The sequence below is a fragment of the Carassius gibelio genome, chromosome A22 (genome assembly GCF_023724105.1).
Source record: "Carassius gibelio isolate Cgi1373 ecotype wild population from Czech Republic chromosome A22, carGib1.2-hapl.c, whole genome shotgun sequence".
NCBI classification, from domain to species: domain Eukaryota; kingdom Metazoa; phylum Chordata; class Actinopteri; order Cypriniformes; family Cyprinidae; genus Carassius; species Carassius gibelio.
Genome location: NC_068392.1, coordinates 3,461,301 through 3,483,507, shown reverse-complemented (window position 1 = coordinate 3,483,507; position 22,207 = coordinate 3,461,301). Strand labels below are relative to the sequence as shown.

The window sequence follows — 22,207 nt, the reverse complement described above, 5'->3', positions numbered from 1 at the left end:
TAAATTTGTGTCATCAGCAAACAATACCATTTTAAATATTTTAGACTTTTGACAAATATCATTTATTAGCCTACAGTACAAACTATTTGGGGGCCTAGTACCAAACCTTGTGGAACACCAGAAGTGACTTTCATTAGATCTGATGTATTATTATTTATGTGTACAAACTGATATCTGACATTAAGGTATAACTCTTTAACTATTACAACATATCTATCCAGCTTCTTCTTTTTTTTTTTTTTTACCTAGGAACACCCCCACAGTATATTCATTATTATCGACTGAAGTGGAAATCTCTCCATCACTGCTGTTGAGGTCGACCTATTTGCTCTAAAGCCATGCTGATGTTCATCCAATAGTGTGTCTTTATCTATCAAATCACCAAGCCCGAGAAACAAGTATGTCATTGGGAAAAAAAAGGGCGTCTATATTTGTATTATTATTTATGGCAGCTAGGAAAATGAACTGGTTGAAGATTCACGAACCTGAAAAAAATTACTTCAGATTTACAGATGACTTTTTTCCCCCATTTTTTTTATATGGTTATCAAATTTGTATTTGTATTTTTTTTTAGTAAATGTTATGTATATATTGTTCTGTTTATAAAAAGTTTCATAAAAACACAGTAAGAAAAAACTAAACCTCCGTATATCTCCACTTTTGAAACTAAGTTTAAGTTCTTTAAGCTGAATTCCACCGATAAGCCCTGAAAATCTACTTACCCTGAAACCACTCCCGGTTTTAGATATATACATTATTACATGATTGTATCATAACGGGTTTATCTTTAGGCTCTGCGGGGGTCAGCGGCGAGGTGAACGTTGACGTCACGGACACGTGTTGATCACGTGAGCGCCGTCGCGCTCCCAAACGCCGCTGAAGCTTCTATGATGGCGGCCAGTAATTATTATGGATTCACACATGCAGCCGCAGCAGCCGCCGCCGGCCCGCAGTACAGGTACAAAACACACACAAACACAGACTCTCACAAACACACCGCTTATTTACAACAGCCTTGAAACCACGACGGATATTTAAACTAGATACTGACGGCCAGTGCGCAAATATCTCATAGGCTAGTTATTGATGCTTGCATGATATCGTGAAAAGTGAAGTATGCGTGTGCTAGTATAAATACCGCGGTGCTTTTTGTATTCATTTGGACTCTTAGTACCATGGTAAACATTTAGCACTATGTTTTTACCATGCAATTACATTGCACTCTAAACAGTGCGTTTAAAATGTGCATATGCATGCAAAAGGTACTATATTTTTATTGCTTTACAAAGTTTATACTATGGAAATGGTGTTTTAGACCTTTGGTGTAATGATGCATGTAAACCACATTCATTCTGAATCCTAAAATGTCCCATCTAGTGCCCAGCCGCCTCCTGTTTATTCCCACCCAACCACTGGCAGCTATAATGTCCAGGCCGCCCCTGGAGTGACCCATGCGGTTACGGCCTCGTATCCTACCGGCCCACCGGTAAGTCCCGCGGTCACTGCCCCCTACCCCACCTACCAGCCCCATCCTGCCCCCAACTACGTCTACCGGCAGCCCGAAACGTCTCCGCAGCTGACGACCGCCCATCAAACCTACCAAGTGCTGACTGAACCGGTCAGTCTTCTTTTTGCATCATTCATATCAGTGATGCCTCTCTGCTGGCCCCATTTATTTATTCCCTGTTTAATTTGGTTATACAGCAGAGTTATAGCTACGGTCGACCGCCGCCGGTCAGCAGCTACGAGAACAAGCAGTACTTTCAAACGAGCATCGCACCTGCGCAGCAGACCGCAACCGAGGCCTACTTCCAGACAGGTGAATCTGATTTCTCTTTCAATGCTTTACAATCTGCCAGCTACACAAATAGATTCATCGAAGATGACATAATGTGTTTTAGTTCACCCAAAAATGGTTCCAAACTTGTATGAGTTTCTATACTTGTACGAGAAGCTAGTCCCAATTTTTGGGTTGAACTACGCCTTTTAGGGTTTTGCATGTTTTGTGAACATGTTTCCCGTTTTCCCAGCAGATATATTAGGCTTTGGCACTCATAATGCAGATTCAAGTCATTTAGTAAATTTGTAACCGTAATAGTAATGCAATTTAGAAATATGATATAGTTTAATATTTTAAATGATATATGACATGCACTTATATTTTCGTAAGAATATCAGTGAAATATGTGTTGTTATAAATTATATTATATAATTATATATTATAAACTTTACATTTAATTATCATTATTATACATTCATCCAATATTGTGATTATTGCAATGATTTTAATGTATTTTTAAAAAACGTAAAAAAAATCAAAAACATTACATTTCTTAATGATTTATTGTTGCATTTTTATTTAAATTAAAACGTTATACACATATATCGGTGTAGTTTTGGTTAACTATTGCTATTAAATTTAGTTTGAAATGAATTGAAATGAAGCTAAAATATAAATATATGATAAATGTAAAGAGGAAATTGTTGCCTTGGAAACTAATGGAAATTAAATATGTCAATTAAAATAAATAAAGCCAAACAGGTATAATAATAATAGGAATACATTTTAAAAATTACTAATACATTTCTACATAGAATTACTAAAACATCAAAATGAAAGTTTGAAACACGGAAAATAACCGCTAATTCAAAATATTCATAAATACTATAGTAGTATATAAATAAGTGTAGATTATAGATGCAAATGTAGATTATTGTTCATTATGTTTTGATACATTGGTGCATATAAATGAAAATAGTTGACTATTCATGTTCTTTTGGTGAGAAACCATGTGAACTTTACATCTTGCATTTTGAATGCACTTGGCTTGAATAAAAAAAAAAAAAAAAAACATTAACCAGCCAATCAAACCTATTCACAGTAATTAAATACCATCAGTATACTAAAAAACAACAACAAATAGAGATATCTAGCTATGCTGCTCAGATAAAGCTTCCAATTTTAAGGTTTAAATGAGAACATCTTTGGCTTTTCAGGGTTGAAACCTGGCTACAGCACAACGAGCACAGCGTACAGCCAGCCGCCGGTTCAAAGAGCGGTCTCCGCTCTGAAACCCCCTCCAGCTGTGAGCGCGGTGTCCTCTAGCTACACCATCTACCCAACATCAACCAGCGTTCAGCAGACTCCAGCCCCCATATCCACCTACACCCCCAGTACTTCCTTCAGCTCCACCGCTGCTACGTCCTACTCCGGTACGGACACGGCCCAGTCAGATTTACAGGATCAGAGCGATTTTTATTGTTTATTTCCAGGAGTTTCTTATGGTCATCAAGGCTGCATTTATTTGATCAAAAATACAGGAATATTGTGAGAAATTATTATGATGTAAAATAACATTTCTCTATTTTAATATATTAAAATGTAATTTATTAACTCTTTTGCTGCTTTATATTTTTTTAGAATAAGTGATTTTTTTTTTTTTTTTAGGAATCTTTGATGAATAAAAAGTTAAAAAGGAGCATTTATAACAATTATTATTTTTTTTTTCTTTTTAAAACTTTTATTCAAATGTTAAATTAGGAATTGATAGCAAATAATTATATTGTTAGAAAATATTTATATTTTGAATAAATGCTTTTTTTTTTATTCATCAAATAATCCTGAAAAGACTACCGCAGTTGCCCCAAAAAAAAAAAAAAAAAAATTGACAGCACCAATAAAATATGATTTCTGAAGGATCATGAGACATTTAATACTAGAGTAATGGCTGATGGAAATTCAGCTTGGCATCACAGAAATAAATTATATTTTAAAAGGATATTAAAATAGAAACCAATATTTTATATTGTAATAAAATTTAGCAAGATTACTGTTTCTCTTCTGTATTCTTGATCAGATAAAGGCAGCCTTGATGAGCAGAAGAGACCTCTTTATAAAAAACATTAAGACTTCCTGATCTCAAGCTTTTGACTGGAAGCGTATACGCTACAAATAGCCACCAGCGTATCGTCTAACTGTGTTGCTCTCTTTGTTGCTTCAGTCGGTCTCAGCTATTCCAGCTATGATTCTAGCGGCTACACATCCACGCCGTCGTACTTCCAGCCGGCACAGATGCCCCCCCCACAGGTGCAGCCTCAACCTCAACCTCAACCTCAACCTCCCCTCCAACAGCTACAGCAGCCTCCACCGCCGCAGCAGACACAACAACATCCAAAACAGCTCACCAGCTCCTCTTGGAGCAACACCAGGAGTGGCACAGTCACCACCCACACTGTCAGCGCATACAAGAAACCCATTTTCCACCAGAACAAAATCCAAAAACCCAAAGGGCCGCCCAAACAGCCACAGCTGCACTATTGTGATATCTGCAAGATAAGCTGTGCCGGTCCACAGGTGAGCGTTTGCATCAACTCCACATTCGACTTCACTCAAAACACCCTAAGGCCAGCCAAGATATATAGGTTTTTCTTATTTCAGCCGAAGAGAACTTAAGGCGTGGGAACCTATTCATCGTACCAGAACTGAATGTGGAACTATCCACTTTTTGGCGTTTTTGAACCGCTTTTTTTCGTGAACCAAATTAGCTCCTAGTCTGGAGCAGTGTCTAACCAGCACAACTGGTATTATCTCTGACATAAGTAGACATTGATTGGCCAGACGCGTTCGAAAACGCCCTCGCCCGCCATGATTTAAAACGCCATGTTAACACATTGTAAACATTGTCAACTTATTCCAGAAGTATGTTGAACAGCGATAAATGTTCGGACACTGGAGTGCAGGCACTTGTTGAAAATGTAGCACTGCCCATTTGTGTTTGGAGATTCTTAGTTCTTTACGTTCTTTCAATCACTTTCCGAATACATCAACATTTCTTGTCCATTATTGTGAAACCCGCGAGATACAACAAAAACACAGCTTTGGTCACTAAACGGTACTATGAAACAGTTTGCGCGAAAGGCCCTTATTTAATGCAAGTGAATGGTGCTCACCGTACACCATTTCCAGTGGTCCAAAATCTATATTTATGTGTCAGTTTATTGTTACCAGTCTATTTGATCTATTTTCATCTGTAGACTTAAATTTCAGTTCATATCTTTAACCCTCTGGTCCTCTTCGTTTAGGAGTCACACTTGCCTCCTACGCAGTCGGAAGTGACCGAAGACTTGAAATTTGCATTTAATGTAACTTTCCCTAACATGACTGAGGGCTTCGTTCATATACCATTCACATTTTGTTCCTTAGATTTTTAAGCATAACATTTTAGAGAACTTGTAATACAAAAAATGTTTGCAATTTGTTTTATGCAATTAATTCACTTGGGAAGTATGGTGATATCGATTGGGTATGTTTTTACCCTACTTCGATCATTTTTGACGGTCCAAAATCCATATTTAGCCAGCTTTATAATGATCCACAATGACCCTAGTTTTTTTTGTCAGTACATAAAGGATTGCACACAATTTTTGTATTACAAGTTTGCTAAACTTTTATGTTTTACAAAAATCAGGCGAATGATAAATTAACAAACCCCTCAGTGAAAATCTTAAGGATATAGTTGGGAATAAAACTGTAAAATTTGGTGTATGTAATAGCTGCTGAAATGGATTAAAAAAAAAAAAAACATTTTGAGAAACCGGCCGTAAAAGATATGGAATGAAATTGTAATCTATAGTTGATGTTTTCCTACAAAATCTTAATTTCCCTTCTGCTGAAGAAAAAAGCCCCAGGCAATCCAAGATTCATAAGTATAAGTACATAATTAGAAAATGTATCCTTTTTTGCTGAACTATTACTTTATTTGAAACAATTGTTGACCAGTGTGCTAAACAGTTAGTCCAAAAACAGACAATAAAAACCCTGTGGATTGGTTACATTGAGAATTGCTAACAATTTTTTTTTTTTTTTTTTTTTACAATATTATGTTTACATATGCAATCGAACCATTATTTAAACATGCACAAATTTGCATACATTTCCACAGAAGAAATCTGTAAAGTCTGAATAAAAAGGCTTCTACTAAGGGTATTTTAAATAACTCTCTTTATCACTCCATAAATCCAAAAATACTGTAAACAGCAAGAAATTAGGTACATTTCACCAATGTTTTTGGAAATAAAATGGTATATGAACAAACCTCTCATTAAAAATATACAGATTAAAGATAAGAACATAACTCTAGAAGTTGGAGTATGTAAGTTGTACTTAAGTTGAGAAACTCATTTTTAGAGGACAGACTTTAAAGATATGTTTTGTAATTGAAATCTATAGATGCAAATAGTTAAATTTGCAATATAATAAAATAAAATAAGTATTTTGGATGTTTTCTTTCCACGTTTAAACAATGAAAAGCCAAATAGCCCTAATTCTCAAAACTGACCAAAAAGTAAAACAATGTTGCCTGTAGTGTCTTGCCTTAAAGTTTCCCACATTCAGTGGAAAGTGGTAGCAAACGTATGCTCTCCTGCAGACGTATCGAGAACATCTGGAAGGACAGAAGCACAAGAAGAAAGAGGCGGCTCAGAAGAGCGGCAGTCAGGTGACCAACGGACCTCGTGGAGTCCAGACGCAGCTGCGCTGTGAATTGTGCGATGTCTCATGCACCGGTGCAGATGCATACGCTGCACACATCCGGGGATCCAAGCACCAGAAGGTTTGTTAAATGTCATAATGGTTAATTTGGCTATTTCAGTGCTTTTGGGTTTTTCAACATGTTTTGGTGTAACAGCTTTGTTGGCATCTTCGAATCTTTTCATTAGTATGCAACTGCTGTTAAACTTTTCCTCAGGTGGTGAAGTTGCACACCAAACTTGGCAAACCCATTCCTTCAACGGAGCCCGTTTTGGTGAGCTCTGCCTCTGTTGCCGTTACAATCACTACTAGCAAGACGGCGGCGAAAACCACTCCCACCCCTACATCGGTGGCGCAGAAGACGCTTACGACGGCTCCGTCCAAACTGACGGTGTCTCTTGCGAAAAAACCAGCCACTGCTAAAGTTTCCATTGTCGGTGAGTGATCTTATAGAGCTTTTTTCGTTAAATATTATCATAATGAATTTCTCTGTAAATCATTCAGATTACTGTTACAAAAATTAAAAAAATGACTTGTGCAGAAATATCTGGCGACCATGAGGAGTTTCGTGAATTTTATACATTTTTTTGCAATTGCACAAGTACATAATATTAAACAAGTTTTCTAAACTAAATTTGTTTGCGTTTGCAACATTTACATTGGAGTTTGTGAATTTATCAGGAAATTATTTGGAGTTGTGACACTTTACATAATGATTTAGGACCTTTTTTGTGAAACGTGAACGGAAGAATTTTTGTGTAAATCGTTCAGAGCAAACAAATAATTTTACGAATAAGTTGTGCAGAAATTTTTCGCATTTATGAGAATTTACACAAGAATGCTTAAAAAAAAAAATTGTATGCAGATTTCACAATTGCACAACTTTGTAGTATAAAACAAGTTTTCTAAATTAAAAGGAATTTGTTCGCAACTTTTACACTGGAAATTATGTAAATTTATTATAAATTCGTCTATATATTGAAAGGGTGTTTTTCGTAAAGATTATGCGGATTTAATCTCTGTGTAAATCATCCGGACAACTATCTGTTTTCCAAAAAATTTACTTTATGAATAACTTGCACAGAAATTGTTCGCAATTACGAGAACTGAAGAATGGTTTTGCGAATTACTTAGAAAGGGTTGTCACAATTACACATGTATGTAATAATACTACTGAATTATTAAATTATTAAATTATTACAATTATTTTGCATTTGCGACATTTACATTGGAGCTTATTTTGAATGTTTTATAAATTCACGTGCAGTTGTGACGGTTTACATAACTACGATTTAAGCTGGTTTTTTTATGCAAGAATGAATTCGGTCACATTTTTAATACATTACATAGTTTTACAAATGATTGATGAAATCGTACTAAACTTATTTGGCCTCATTTGTTTAACTTTGTGTAAATAATGCGTAAAGCTATCCTTGTACAAGTTGTTTGCGATTATAAGTTTGTGCAATTGCAACAATTTAAGCAAAAATTGTTTTACGACTGATTTACATAAGAATTTTACATTTTTGTGCACATTTAAGAAATGTTGGTAAAACTTCATACTAAGGTCAAATTTTCAAATTTTTTATTAGATTTTGTTTGTTTGTTTTATCATTAATGCACGTGAAAACATTTTATTAAATTGCATTTTTAACAACTAACATTTAACAAGGTTTAATAAATGTTTAGTTCATTGTTGCATTAAATAATTTTAACAAATGTTAACAAAGTTTTATGATCTATTTACAATGACAGTTTATGTAAGAATGTTTAGACCTATTTGCACACTTCTCATAAATGAAGCACAATGTCTTTAAGCTTAGTTTTGTCATAAATCCCTGAGGTTTCCAGTGTAGAGATTTAAGTTTTCTTCTGCATTTCAATTCACCTTAATTTCACCTTTCTTATCTTAATTTAACCAGCACTTATGCAATCATTGGCCATTCTGATCACAGAAATATATAATGTTTCCTCTTTAGTGTATCACTCACAAAACATACATGATGGGAATAAATTATTAATTTCAGAATTTTCTTTCCAGAATCTAACATGACTTCAACACAGACACCGCTTTATACAGATGTGATAATCATTCCAGATATTGTTGCTCATCAGTTAATAGATGCAGATGTAATCGTACAACAAACCCTGCACAACTTAAACATTTTGGTAGCATGGTTACATTACAAACAGCCGTCTTACAGAAACCATTTCTCTCCAGGCAGCAGAACATCCACATCCGCTCCGGTGAAGATGGAGGAGGCGAAGCCGTCTGTAGTGAAGACGGACGCTTTGAGTGAAGATGAGGATGGTGACGGTTCTGGAGTTCAAGCAGACATTCAGCCTGTGGGACATGATTATGTCGAAGAAGTGAGAGCGTTCAGTCAAATTATTTCATTATTTGCATAATGCATTGAGGAAAACTGGAACAAAAGTGAATCTGTACCCTTTTTTTTTACTCAATGAATCAGTCAAATTTATTTAAAAACCATATTTATTAGCAAATCAGGATTTCTTCTAGTAAATGTTTGACATTCAAAGAAAATTGGGTGTTTGTTATTCTATTGAAGGATTAAAGTTTGAATTGTGTGGTTTATTTGTTTTTCTTAAACAGGTTCGAAATGATGACGGAAAGGTGATTCGTTTTCACTGTAAACTGTGTGAATGCAGCTTTAACGATCCCGACGCTAAAGACATGCACCTGAAGGGACGGAGACACCGGCTGCAGTATAAGGTTAGACCTCACCCGGAGAGAAGAAAACCATTTTTTATTTATTAGTGTATTTCTATATATTAATTATGATTAAATTCATCAAATTATATATATTAAAAAAAAGGAAATTAAATATTTGCCCTTTGGAAATTTCTTCATATAATAATTTTTATTTTATTGTTTTATTTAAAAATTGATGGTCTCAAAGAAAATGGAACAAAAAATGTAATCACTAAAAACTAATTTATTTTATGATATACATGCATCTATTTAAATACAAAAAATGGGTATTTAATTATAATTATATTTCTTTAGTAAATATAATTATTAAACTGAATACATAATTATTTATATAATAAACCGGAGTATGCTTATTGTGGAATAAATACCTTTTTATTTTCTTTATTAGTTTTTATAATTTTATTTCGATTTTGGACTGGAAAAAAAGCTTAAAAAAAGCAAATATTGTATATTTTAATTATATCATTAAGTAAGTATATTTATACATGTATATGTACTTTTGTATATTAATATAATTATTAAATTCAACAAATAATTATTTTGAAAATTAACTTAAATACCAAAAATTACTTCAATGAAATCGCTTAATATAATCTGGGTTTTTGCATTTTGATTAGCTTTTATTCATTTATTTATTTTAACTTGAACTCAAAGAAAACTTTTTTTTAAAGAGATTGTTGGGCTTATCAAGCGATTTTACTGTTTGACAAATTAATAGTTGATTATCTTCTCATTTTATTGTGAACTTAATGAAAGATCAGTTTATTCATAACCAATTAAATTTAAGTCTATAATCAGTGCAAAACCGCTTCACTTTATTAAAACCAAGACAGTCAAGCTAACATTATAAACCGATAGTAAACACTCTAAATTTTGCAGGGCTGCAGTTATTGACCAATTTCTTATCTAATTTTCAGAAAAAAGTGAATCCTGACCTTCCTGTGGAGATCAAGCCCAGTAATCGAGCACGGAAACTTCTGGAAGTCAAACTGCGAAAGCAGAGTCAGAAATCTGTGCTGAAGAGACAACAGGATGATGAACAGCGCTGGCACATAGAAATGAGGTCTTTATCAGCTTTCAGTTAACTTTTTTAACACCAAACTCTTTGAATATTTGATATTTTTAACAAAAGTGCATAAAAAATTATTTGTCACTATAATATATATATGTGTGTGTGTGTATGTATATATACACAATCTCATTTACTTATAATTAAAATATAGCAATCTATAATAATTTTACTGCATTTTTACAAATATGTAATTATAAATGTAATAGTTTTCACATTACAAAATATAAAAGTATATAAGATTTTTCATATAAAATTTATTTATTTTTGTGCAAATATATGTAATATAATCATTTTCAGTTTATGTAAAATTGAATTATTTTCAAATAATTATAAATCATATAAAACACTTTGCATATAATGAATAAAACACGATTTAGTGTTTTTTTTTTTTTTTTTTTTTTTTTTTTAGCAAATACTAATATAATTACAAATATAGTTATATATTTGTGCGTAATACATTTCACACCATGTTTTGACCTAAATGTAGAGTCAATTATTGTATCAGTGTTTTTCTACTATTTTGTTCATATTTTTCTAATGTTGTATATAATAATTCTCATTTTGTTACACTGAATGAGGAGTGTGTGGGTTACGATGGCATGATTTGTAACTTTTCGGTGCGTCGTCCCTCAGGAGGTACGAGGAGGACATGTACTGGAGGAGAATGGAGGAGGAGCAGCTATACTGGGTGGACATGAGGCACCGAATGGCCCCGCCCCCTCTCATGGGCCATCCCAGCATGCCCCTGCCGTCCCTTTCGGTAATTACACACGATGACATTTCAAACAAAAACTGCCCAGACCAAATCTGACCAACAATCCTCCCATTTATCTGTAGCCCGTGCGGCGTCCCGATTCGCCCGACGACCGCCACGTCATGGCCAAGCACTCGGCCATCTACCCCGTGGAGGAGGAGCTTCAGGCCGTCCAGCGAATCGTGTCGCATTCTGAGCGCGCTCTCAAACTGGTGTCTGATTCGCTGCTGGAGAAAGAGGCGTGTGCTGTGGACGATGACGCGGCGGACAAACAGTGAGGACTCCCACTAGCTGGCTTTCTGTTCATGCTCTGGAACAGCAGTGCGAAGGAGTGTGGATTTACGTGCTTTTCTTAAACAGGTCAGAGTCTCAGGCACGTGTTCTTAAAGGAGTCATGCGTGTGGGGATCCTGGCTAAAGGTCTCCTGCTGCGCGGCGATCGCAATGTCCAGCTCATCCTGCTAGCGGCCAAGAAACCCACCGCCTCTCTATTGAGAACCATTGCGGAGCAACTGCCCAAACAACTAGCGGTAAGCTTGTGTTTTTATGAAGTTGCTATGCATGGAAAATAAATGTTTTTGTCGAAGCTGCTAAAAACTTTAACTTCTCACCTGTTTATATCTTTGCACTTGTGGTTTTATCACCTAATTTCCCTTTGTGTGGCTGTTACGTGATGGAAATGGCCCACAAGAGAAATCACATGGTCCCAGGTGTCATGGCAAGATTATATATATATATTTATACAGCAACTTGTAGCTGGGTGTGTGGTTTTACGTTTACGCTTGGCTGTCATGTGCGTGAATCTCACTAAGAAATGTCCAAGTCATATTTCACACCTGAATCAAAAATGTATGATTTTTTTTTTTAACGTATAATATTTACTTATTCAAACTTATTTATACTTGAAATGAAAATGATTTATATTTTGCATAAAGCAATTGAAGTGTATTTGTAAGCCCATTAAGTTAACATTGCTAAATTGTCTTTACTGTAATGCTACAAAAAAACAAAACAAAAAACCTTTATTTTCATGAGGGTTAAAAAAACACACAAAAAAACTCATTACTGTAACGTGCATAAAATTACATTAAAAATATAAAAGTTTTAATCGCAGTTCAATATTTTTTTTAAAATAATTATATTAAATAATGTATTTTTTGAAATTATTTTCATGACAATTAAAAGTATTTCCTAAAATCTCATTAATGCAGCACAAAACCTCATTAAATTGAGATCGTTGTGCATTGCGGTAATGACTCAATGCATGGGGAAAATGTGCTAAGTGTCATGAAAATATTGTTAAATCTTAAACATGTACTTGATGCAATCAGTAACATACAGATTTATTATTATTTGATTGTTTTGTTATATTACAACAAGTAATGAGATTGAGATGGTTGTGCATTGCGGTAATGACTGAGTAAGGAAAGTGTTCAAAATGTCATGAAAAATTTAAAAAATATGCATCGTTTACTTTATGCAAAATATACATTTGGTTTTAATTGGGATGAAATATGACCCAGACATGTTTCTGGTGGTTTATTGTGTGATCCACCTAAAATATAATTCAAAATAACTGCGGATAAATGAGCTTTTGACTTTGCTCCTTCTGCTGCTGTTGTGGCCCGTGTATCTTTAACTGATCTTTAGTTCCACTGCCTGGTTATGACACCTACAGAGAGAGACTGGGGCGTGTACTTCATTCACATATGCATTATATATCATTAACCCTTGCATTATCCAGCCATTTGAGTGTGGCGATTACCACTGGGATTATAAGGGACAAATTAAGCCCCCTGTATTGACCCCCACCGTCTCCTCTGTAGTAATGCAAAGTGTCCTTTTAACCGGCAGACCTTTTCTGAAGATCAGTATGAGGTGCAGGTACACCCTGAGGAAGCCAACATCGTCATTTTTTCAAGCAAGGAACCAAAAATGCAGGTCACCATCTCTCTTACCTCGCCAGTGATGCGCGAAGACCCCGTCCCCAACATGGAGAAAGGTTAGAGAACCCGTGCTTTCCCTCAGCAGCACTATATGTGTTCCCTTGGTTCACAAAAAGTACGGATATTTCCATACAGAATTGAATTTTCCATCAGTGAATTGGCTTTCCTGTTCATTTCTCTCCCCCCTCTTTCATTTTCTTTGTGTTTTTTTTCTTCTTTTGGTTCAGTCCGTTATTTGCCCTTGTTCGGTTTTGCATTGCTTTTTGAAAGCGTTTTAAGGAATCAAAAACAGGATCTCTGACCTTTCTTTACCACTGTGGCGCAGTATTGTACAAGTTGTGTTGTAAGATACATGAGCAACTCAGGATGAGAGAGATCTTTAGCTTTGACCACAAACTTTTTTTCAGGTCAAGTTGTTCACGTGCGTATAAATTCGGCGGTGAATGATGTAAAGTCTTGGGGGTGACAATCACATTTATTTTTAAATGTACAGAAAAATTTGTAAGATATTTGCAGTTAAATATCCAAAAACCACTAGGCTAGTGTTATACATTTTGTCCAGCTGATTTCTAACAATATCTAAACACAAATAATGTTTTCAACTACTTGTAAATAATGAGAAAATTCCCATTCTAAACAGTGACACGGAGGAGTGCAGTCGCCTGTCAATGATAGGCTCGCGTAGCTTCAGTGCGCAGGAAAGACTCTTATTTGTGGGCCAGTACAACAACGGCTGATTGCTTCCTGCTATCTGTGCCTCAGACATGTAGCTCTGCATTTCCAGTACTGATCGGCTTCCTGTGTCCTGCGCACAGATTTCGAAATACTCTTCCACACAAATGACATAGCGAACCATTACAATGTAGTCTGTGCACGCAAACACACCGGAAAAATGGCCGAAAAAAGACCAAAAACCGTCCGGTTCCGATTTATGGCTGGTCAACCGGTGCATCCCTAGTTAAAAACAACAATTGCTTGGTAACAAGCTCTTAATAGAGAACTTTAGTTGTAAAATACGTTTGTCACTCCTATCAAATATATGGGCAAAATATTATTTTGGGGCTGAGAATGTACGATTAGTTTCACAATAGTTTGCGTGATATCAGCAACATTTTGGTGTTTTGTGTCTGTAAATATGACAAAACCTAAACTACAGTTTTATTATTATTTAACGTTTGAGAAAATTGATTTTATCGTCCTCCATGTGGCCTATTAGTTATTTTGTCCTCTCATCCTGAAGTTTCTGAACAGCGATCTCAAAAGCCTCTGAAATTCCGACTTGTTCCCTCAGGTCATTGTTTATTAATTATATTAACGATATTCTCAATTCTATTTCTTTCAAATAAGCAAAAAACCAAAGTGGTTCTCCACACTTGCCTTGTTTGGGTTTGTTAATCATGCATTAACAGACCGAAGCAATAATATTTTAAATTTTTGCATAACATTGCAACAATTTTTTTAGGAACCTGGATGTGCAGAAAACCCCTCGTCTTGTGACATTTCAGTGTTGTCACTTTGTTTTGACGTGTGTTGTAATGATCACATTAACACAGCCTATTGCCACAAATGCCGTAAAAACTGTCATTTAATCAGCAATAATTTTATATCAACAAGATCTACTTGCTTTTTCTTACGATTTCTCAATGATTAAATACAATTGACAATGTTTCCTACATGTGCCCTTGCAGCCTCAGAGAAAGATCCTCCAGATGTTCTCAGCAGGACTAAGTGCCTAGAGTATTTAGCGGCCCTGCGACATGCTAAATGGTTTCAGGTAAAAAAAAATAAAAAAAAGTTTACAATATCTAATTTAGGATAGGTTTCACGTGGCAGGAAACGCGTTATCTGTAACCTTGTGAAAAGTGTTGAAGTTCCTTTGTAATTATATTTTGCTATGCTTCAAGCAACTCATAATTTAACATGGTCACATTGTTAAAGTGTAGCATTGTTACATAAGACAACGTTAAAAAAAATCTTTCTGAGTAGTAGTAGCTATTCTACAGTTACTAGCGAAAAGTAGCTTGAATATAGTGAATTTTTTGAAGGTTTTTTTTTTTTATTTCAACACTAAATTGGCTTGATACCTAAAAAAAAAAAAGTTATTTAGAAAACATAATTTAGCTGCCGACAAGGACCGGCAAGTCGCACCTCTATCAATGCAAGGTTGACTTCATTCGTATTCAAGTTTCTAGATGTCAGAATACGATTAATAAAGTAATACTACTGCATCTTATTTTCAGTATTGCCACAAGGGGCACTATAGTGGTCATTAACAAACTTTTTTTTTTCTTCTAGACTAATTTTTCTACAGTCAGTTTAGCTAATTACTTGAATAATAAGTTGTAGTTAAGCATGTACAGTGAAACTGTGTTCACGTATTTCTCTGTGTTCGAGTATGCTTTTGGTCTTAGACTTGGTTATTTAATTTTAGTAACATATTAGCATTAGCATTTTTCAGTTAGCATTTATAGTTTATATTAACTGTTGTTTGCCATAATTGTCGCGTTTTAATGGGTTTTATCCATAAGTAAAGTAAATACATGTTATGTAAACAAACGTATATTTAGGATGCGTTTAATTGCGATTAATCATTGCCTAGCACTAATTTTAACATAGTTGAGTTACTCTGAACTGTTAAATGACACATTCTGTTTCGATAAATATAACTTAAAAATTTTACAATACAAATTCAGATCGTTTTGTAATATTATAAGCTTCGTAGTTAGCTAGCTAACTATAAAAATAATTTTGTTGTGAAGCATTAACAATGGAATTGTGCACTTGCAGTACAAAGGCTGATTGTTTGCGAACTTGCGTAGAGTATGGTTTTGATCTTAGACTCAACCGTCAAATAATTTTAGTAGCAGTAGCATTAGCATTATCATCTAGCATTTACATTTGTGTTGTTAACTGAATTGCTGTTGTTTTTGCAGCTGTGATTGTTGTGTATTAATGAGTTTCGTCCACAGGCTCGGGCGAATGGTCTTCAGTCTTGCGTCATCATTATTCGGGTTCTGCGGGATCTGTGTCAGCGCATACCTACCTGGGGAAAGATGCCCGACTGGGTCAGTTAGCTTTGTTTGCTAACCGTGTCTTTTGCTTTAGCCAGTCACAGTCATATTAACTTGTGTTTTCTTTCGCAAAGGCCATGGAGCTGCTTGTGGAAAAAGCCATTAGCAGTGCATCAGGTCCACTCAGTCCTGCAGAAGCTCTACGAAGAGTCCTCGAATGCATCGCCACCGGGATTCTCCTGCCAGGTCTGAACAGTCTTAGTTTAATTTATATATATATATATATATATATATGTTATATTTTATACTTTTAATTACGAATTATACAACGTACCCAAACAAATATTATGTAAACAAAAACTTTTATTTTGGATGTGATTTTATTTTTTGGCGGCACTAATATTTATATACTATTATAGTTCTTTATTTTATTTTAAATCCTAGTAATTTTGTTACGTGCTTTTGTAATTTTTATAAGTTATTATTTTTCTAAATATTTCTATTTAGCTTTAATTGATTTTTAGGTTTTAGTAATTTTAGTACTTCATCTTAACTTTAAGTTGTCAAGGCAACATTTCTTTAAACTTTAAACTTACTGTACTTTAAGAAAAATGCCTCTTTTCTAATAAATTTAGATCGTTCATCGAAATGTTGTTTTTGTTTAATATTTATTTCCATTAACAAATTATTTCTAATAGTTAACAATATTTAACATTTGCAACAACGCGGAGATATGACAGTAATTTTGTTTTGTGCTTATTTTCCCAGATTTTTATTAGTTTCCATTTTTCTAAACATTTCGATTCAGCTTTAATTTTTATTTCAGTTGGAGTAATTTTAGTATTACTTTTAGTAGTTTTTATTTTAAATAGTTTCTAGCAAACTTTTCTAATTTTAGCTTACTATTTTTATTTCCATATAATATTTAGATTTAATTTTATTTCAGCTTCATTGCAGTGGAACCTGTTTTAGTTAACAATAACAAGGCTGGACTAGGATGCAATAATTGAATGTGCTTTTGCCATTTTAGACTTAGTTTTTAAATATTTCTGTTTATATTTAATGCATTTTTTTTGTATTCTTACTCATTTTAGTCCCTCAATTTAAATAAAACAACATAAATGAAAGTTGAAATGTTGCCTTGGCGAAATAATTTAATATTAAATTTTTTTTTTTTTATTTAAGCTTAATTTTTAATAGTCAAAAAAGTTAAGAATAACAACACTGGGATAAGACGAAGCAATTTTGTGTTCTTTTGTCATTTCATTATTGTTTTTTTTTTTACATTTTTAAAAAAGAAAATATTGTTCCACATTTAATTTAATTCTTAAACTTATTTAATTTCAGTTAGTTGCCAAAGCAACATTTCTAATTTTCACTTACATTTTAAACGTAACATTTTATATTTTGTTTTATTTCAGCTTTTTTCACTTAACAAAAACGATTTTTAGATAGTTTTAGATTTGCGTCTTATGTTGACAAATGCATCTTTCGCAAAACGTTTTGTAACCTGTCTACATTTACATTTATATGATTGAAACTTTTGTCCACTCCTCAGATGGTCCAGGTCTTCTTGACCCGTGTGAGAAAGGTCAAACTGACGCTCTGGGAAACATGATGAAACAAGCTCGGGAGGACGTGACCGCTAGTGCCCAGGTACTAAACGAGGCTAGCCTAGCCAACATTTCCGTTAGCGTGATCCGTGCTGTTCTGAAAGCAGCGTGTCCTTGTTTTTCAGCATGCGCTACGACTGCTGGCTTTCCGTCAGATCCATAACGTCCTGGGCATGGGCTCACTGCTGGTCTCAAAGACCGGAGCCCGAAATCGCAAGAGACGACGCGACTCCGGCGAGGGAGAAGCCTACGGAAAGAAGGATAAAAAAGACGATTCTCACGACCCTTGAGACGTCTGCCTAATCTACACAAGCTGTCATGTCTTTAGAAATTTAAAAATATCACTCAAAGGGGAAAAAATACAGCACTCGATGGTTCCGTTCTTCAAAAGCACTATAAATGAAAAAACTAAGTTGTTCTCCTTTTATAATGCATTGTGTCTCTTACATCTGAGCTGAAGATAGGCAGTCGCATCACTTTTTCAGCGAATCAGATGATGACCGGCATTTAATAAAAAGTTACATCACATTAGCTCTGTTAGGCACTTTGACACATTAATGGCACTTAATTAAAAGCTTTAATTATCCCGACACAGGCCAGTCTTTTTTATGTTTACATATATTTAAATATATAAATATATACAACTGTTTTTTTGGTTTTTTTACACAGTGGGGCCCAAAACTCGTGAATCCACGTTGATAATTTTTTTATATATATATATATATTTTCCAGGCATTTTAAGATGGAAATAAATGTCTTTTATTGTTTTGAAAAACGTCAAATGAACATTATAAAATTTACAATTAATAAGAAATATGTATATTTTTTATTTTCCCATGAAATTAAGGTAATTTATTGAATCTGAATGAATTAACAGATGGTCATTGCTTTCAAATGGTTTTGGAGAAGATTTCATTTTTTATTCTTTTTTTCTTTCTTTTTTTGGAAAAATGAAAAGTCACAGATTTTGGATCCCACTGTATAAAACACAAAATATTTAGATATATTTATAAATATGAATACTATTCTATATAATATTATCATGTATTAATATGTATGCAAAATTTGTTTCTCTACTGTGTATCTTAATTTTTTTTTTTTTTTTTAAATAAGTAGTTATTAGTATTGACTAATAAGCTGTTAAAATTGACACGATTCAGCTTTGTGTGGTTGTTTATTAACCTGACACTGGATTTATACACTTTTAGGCGTCAGATCTGTAACCGACAAAGAAGAAAAAAAAACTAGACTTCTCTGCAATCATTATTTTTATTTGCATACTGAATAATCGCTCATTTGAGGTTGAGAAGCTGGCGTTTCGACAGGGTATGGAGCAGTTGTTCTCTAGTGAACAACACGAAAACACAACCTAAAGTCTGTGGTTCTTCACACGTGCCTGCGGTAAAGATTTAAAGTACTTGAAACGTGAACGAGGAGGTGAAATTACGGTTCTTCATGTTGCAATATAATATAATACCTCTCTATTCTTACATTTTTATATAAAAGTCAAATCTAACGAGAGATGCACAGTTTGCTAGAAAGATTGCTGTTAGTATATTGAATTGATTCTTCATCTATCACCTGGATTTGTGTTCTGCCACCTGTTTTTATGTATAATGCAATCATTTCCCGGTGTTTTTAAATGTTCCTGCTGAGTGTCTTGTTCTCGTTTTGTAGGACTGTGAATAATTCTAGTGTGATCTTTTTTTCAGTTGGAATATCTGTGTAGTGCTGCTTAACTAATAAACGGAGAAAACGGTCAGATTAAGTCTGTTTTGACTCGAGTTGAAGCCAAATATATACATGTACATTTTCTTTATTTCAGTTGCCTTTTGGCTTTTTTAGGCAGGTACTGTAAGTGGTAAGCAGTGTGTTTTTTATTTTATTTTTTTACATTTTGAATAAAATGTTCAGCTTTTTTACAGTCAAGGGGTTATGCAAAATTAAAATTTTGAATGTGGGTTTTTATTTATTTACTCATTTAGATTGCATTTTTGTACACTTTTTAATTTATGAAATGACAACATTTCGCAGTCAAGGTTTATGGTGTGACTATTGTTATCATTATTATTATTTTTATTAGCACACGTGTTCAGGATTTGCCAATTTGGAGTAATATTCATTTATATTATATTTTTCAATTTATATGCATTGAGGTTTTACGGGCCTTTTTCTTTCTTCACTAATCACCATTTTTACCATTTAAAACCTTTTTTTTTTCAGTGTAATTATTTAATTCATGTGTTTATTGGGGTTTTTAATGAATTTGGGCCATTTTTGGTTACATTTTGTTGTATTTTAAAGTGGCTATATAACTTGATATTAATTATTGCTATTAAAATATCGAATTAATGTATCAATTTTTTAATTTTCAGGACTTTTTTTGGGCCATTTCTCACTATTTTAATCACCTCTGCAGTGACAAAAATCTGGGTTTTTGGGATTTGGAATGACTTTCTGGGCTTTTTTTCTCTTAACATTTTTAGAAATCTAATTAAGATGAAGTACACCATTTAACATGGCTATAACATGCAAAATCATTTCTTAAGTGCTTTTTACCACAGTTTCTCCATCAGGTTGAAGGTCTGAAGCTCTTCAGATGTCCGGTGCTCAATAAAAAACCCAAGGCGTTGGTAAGAGAGACATTGTGCTCTACATCAGCTGACACCTCCAGAAGTTTTCACACCTTAACTTTTCTTACAGCTCTTTTATTATTACTCCAGAGGAACTGGACGGCAGGAACTCAGTGTTTCACCAAAAAACAGCATTGCATTCCTAAGCAGGTGAAGCGTATCACAAAGGAGACATCTTGACAATCGTTGGATCTGGAACAGTAAGTGAAGCACTTTTCCTTAATCCAATCTCCCAAATAAAGAGTAACACTGTAGATCAGGACCAAGCAAGCAGTCAGTTATAACGAGCAGCAGCTCACAGTTAGCTGCCTCACTCACAGAAAGACAATCGCGAATCATTTGAGTCAGTTCGGGAGTTCGTAGCGGGGTTGCGAATCATTTGAGTCAGTTCGGGAGTTCGTAGCGGGTTCGCGAATCATTTGAGTCAGTTCGGGAGTTCATAGCGGGGTCGCGATTCATATGAGGCAGTTCGGGAGTTCATAGCGAGTTCGCGAATCATTTGAGTCAGTTCGGGAGTTCGTAGCGGGTTCGCGAATCATTTGAGTCAGTTCGGGAGTTCATAGCGGGTTCGTGAATCATTTGAGTCAGTTCATAGCGGGATTGCGAATCAATTCACTCAGTTCGGGAGTTCGTAGCGGGTTCGCGAATCATTTGTGTCAGTTCATAGCGGGATCGCAAAACCTTTGACTCAGTTTGGGAGTTCGTAGCGGGTTCGTGAATCATTTGACTCAGTTCGGGAGTTCATAGCGGGTTCGTGAATCATTTGAGTCAGTTCATAGCGGGATCGCGAATCATTTGACTCAGTTCGGGAGTTCGTAGCGGGTTCGTGAATCAGTTGACTCAGTTCGGGAGTTCGTAGCGCGTTCGCGAATCATTTGAGTCAGTTCAGCTGGATCGCGAATCATTTGACTCAGTTCGGGAGTTCATAGCGGGATCGCGAATCATTTGACTCCCCAGTCGGCATTTCAACGTCGATTCAACGTTGAATTATGGTCGTTCTGCAGACCTTGGATTAATGCTGAATGAGGTGTTGATTTTGAAAAGTTAATCAACGTTGATAACACGACGTTGTTTCACCGTCGTACCTGGCACCATGTATAAATACACACTTGTATGTTCAATTAGATCCTAGTTTGCATTTATATCAACAGTACATGATAAAGACTAACAATCAAATGACTGGCAGCAATGCCTTTACAATCAACTTCAATAAACTATCACATGCTCAAAACTGTAAAACAGCAGTTTTATTTTGGAAACATACTGTATAAAACAGATGAAAATAATCCCAAACTTTATGATGCAGAATATGCATGGATGTATTGATAAAAACATGTAGTAGAACAATCCAAATACAATAATATTTAAAGGTTTTTGTAAAATAATTTAGCATATTAATGGATAATTTCTGCGGCACTTGCCAGAGAAACCCTTGTACCTTTATGTCTGAAACCAGTTGATCTTTTATTTTGGAGGAAAACTACAGTTTCTGTCAAAAAACATGTTTTAGTAATGTGTCTCATGACGAGATGTGTACATTTGTGCAGTGAAAATGTGTTGCACAGTTTGAGAAGGGAACCTTCAACCAGGACCGCTGTAAGGGGAGGGAAGATTAGGACAATTCCAAGGGCCCAGCGTGAGAGAGGGCATGGGGAATGCAGAATGAGATTTCTACCAAAGGAGACTCTAAAATGTTAGAACCAACAGCCTCGTGCGTATAGTGTGGTTGTGCTTCGGGTGATCCTTGAAGGAGTCCCAGCGCTAGGTCCATTCTGACGCCGTCCTCTCCACTCGCTCCCACTTGTGCACTTTCTGTACCGTCCTGTATAAACATTTACATTTAATCATTTAACAGATGCTTTTATCCAAAGCTACTTACACATGAGAACAATAGAAGCAGTCAGGTCAACAAGAGA

At 34.8% G+C, this 22,207-nt stretch overlaps 1 protein-coding gene across 1 annotated transcript; it reads left to right on the top strand.

The window, feature by feature from the left end:
• Positions 1-831: 831 nt before the first annotated feature.
• Positions 832-19,426, top strand: LOC127942828 (zinc finger RNA-binding protein). The gene is made up of 19 exons (XM_052538804.1): positions 832-958; positions 1,378-1,618; positions 1,705-1,819; positions 2,998-3,213; positions 4,002-4,354; positions 6,429-6,611; positions 6,747-6,966; positions 8,751-8,899; positions 9,144-9,263; positions 10,181-10,326; positions 10,969-11,095; positions 11,173-11,363; positions 11,450-11,618; positions 12,943-13,090; positions 14,723-14,808; positions 16,004-16,099; positions 16,180-16,291; positions 17,604-17,701; positions 17,784-19,426. The coding sequence occupies exons 1-19, from the start codon at positions 888-890 to the stop codon at positions 17,946-17,948; spliced, it is 3,006 nt and encodes a 1,001-aa protein (XP_052394764.1). The 5' UTR covers positions 832-887; the 3' UTR covers positions 17,949-19,426.
• Positions 19,427-22,207: the final 2,781 nt, after the last annotated feature.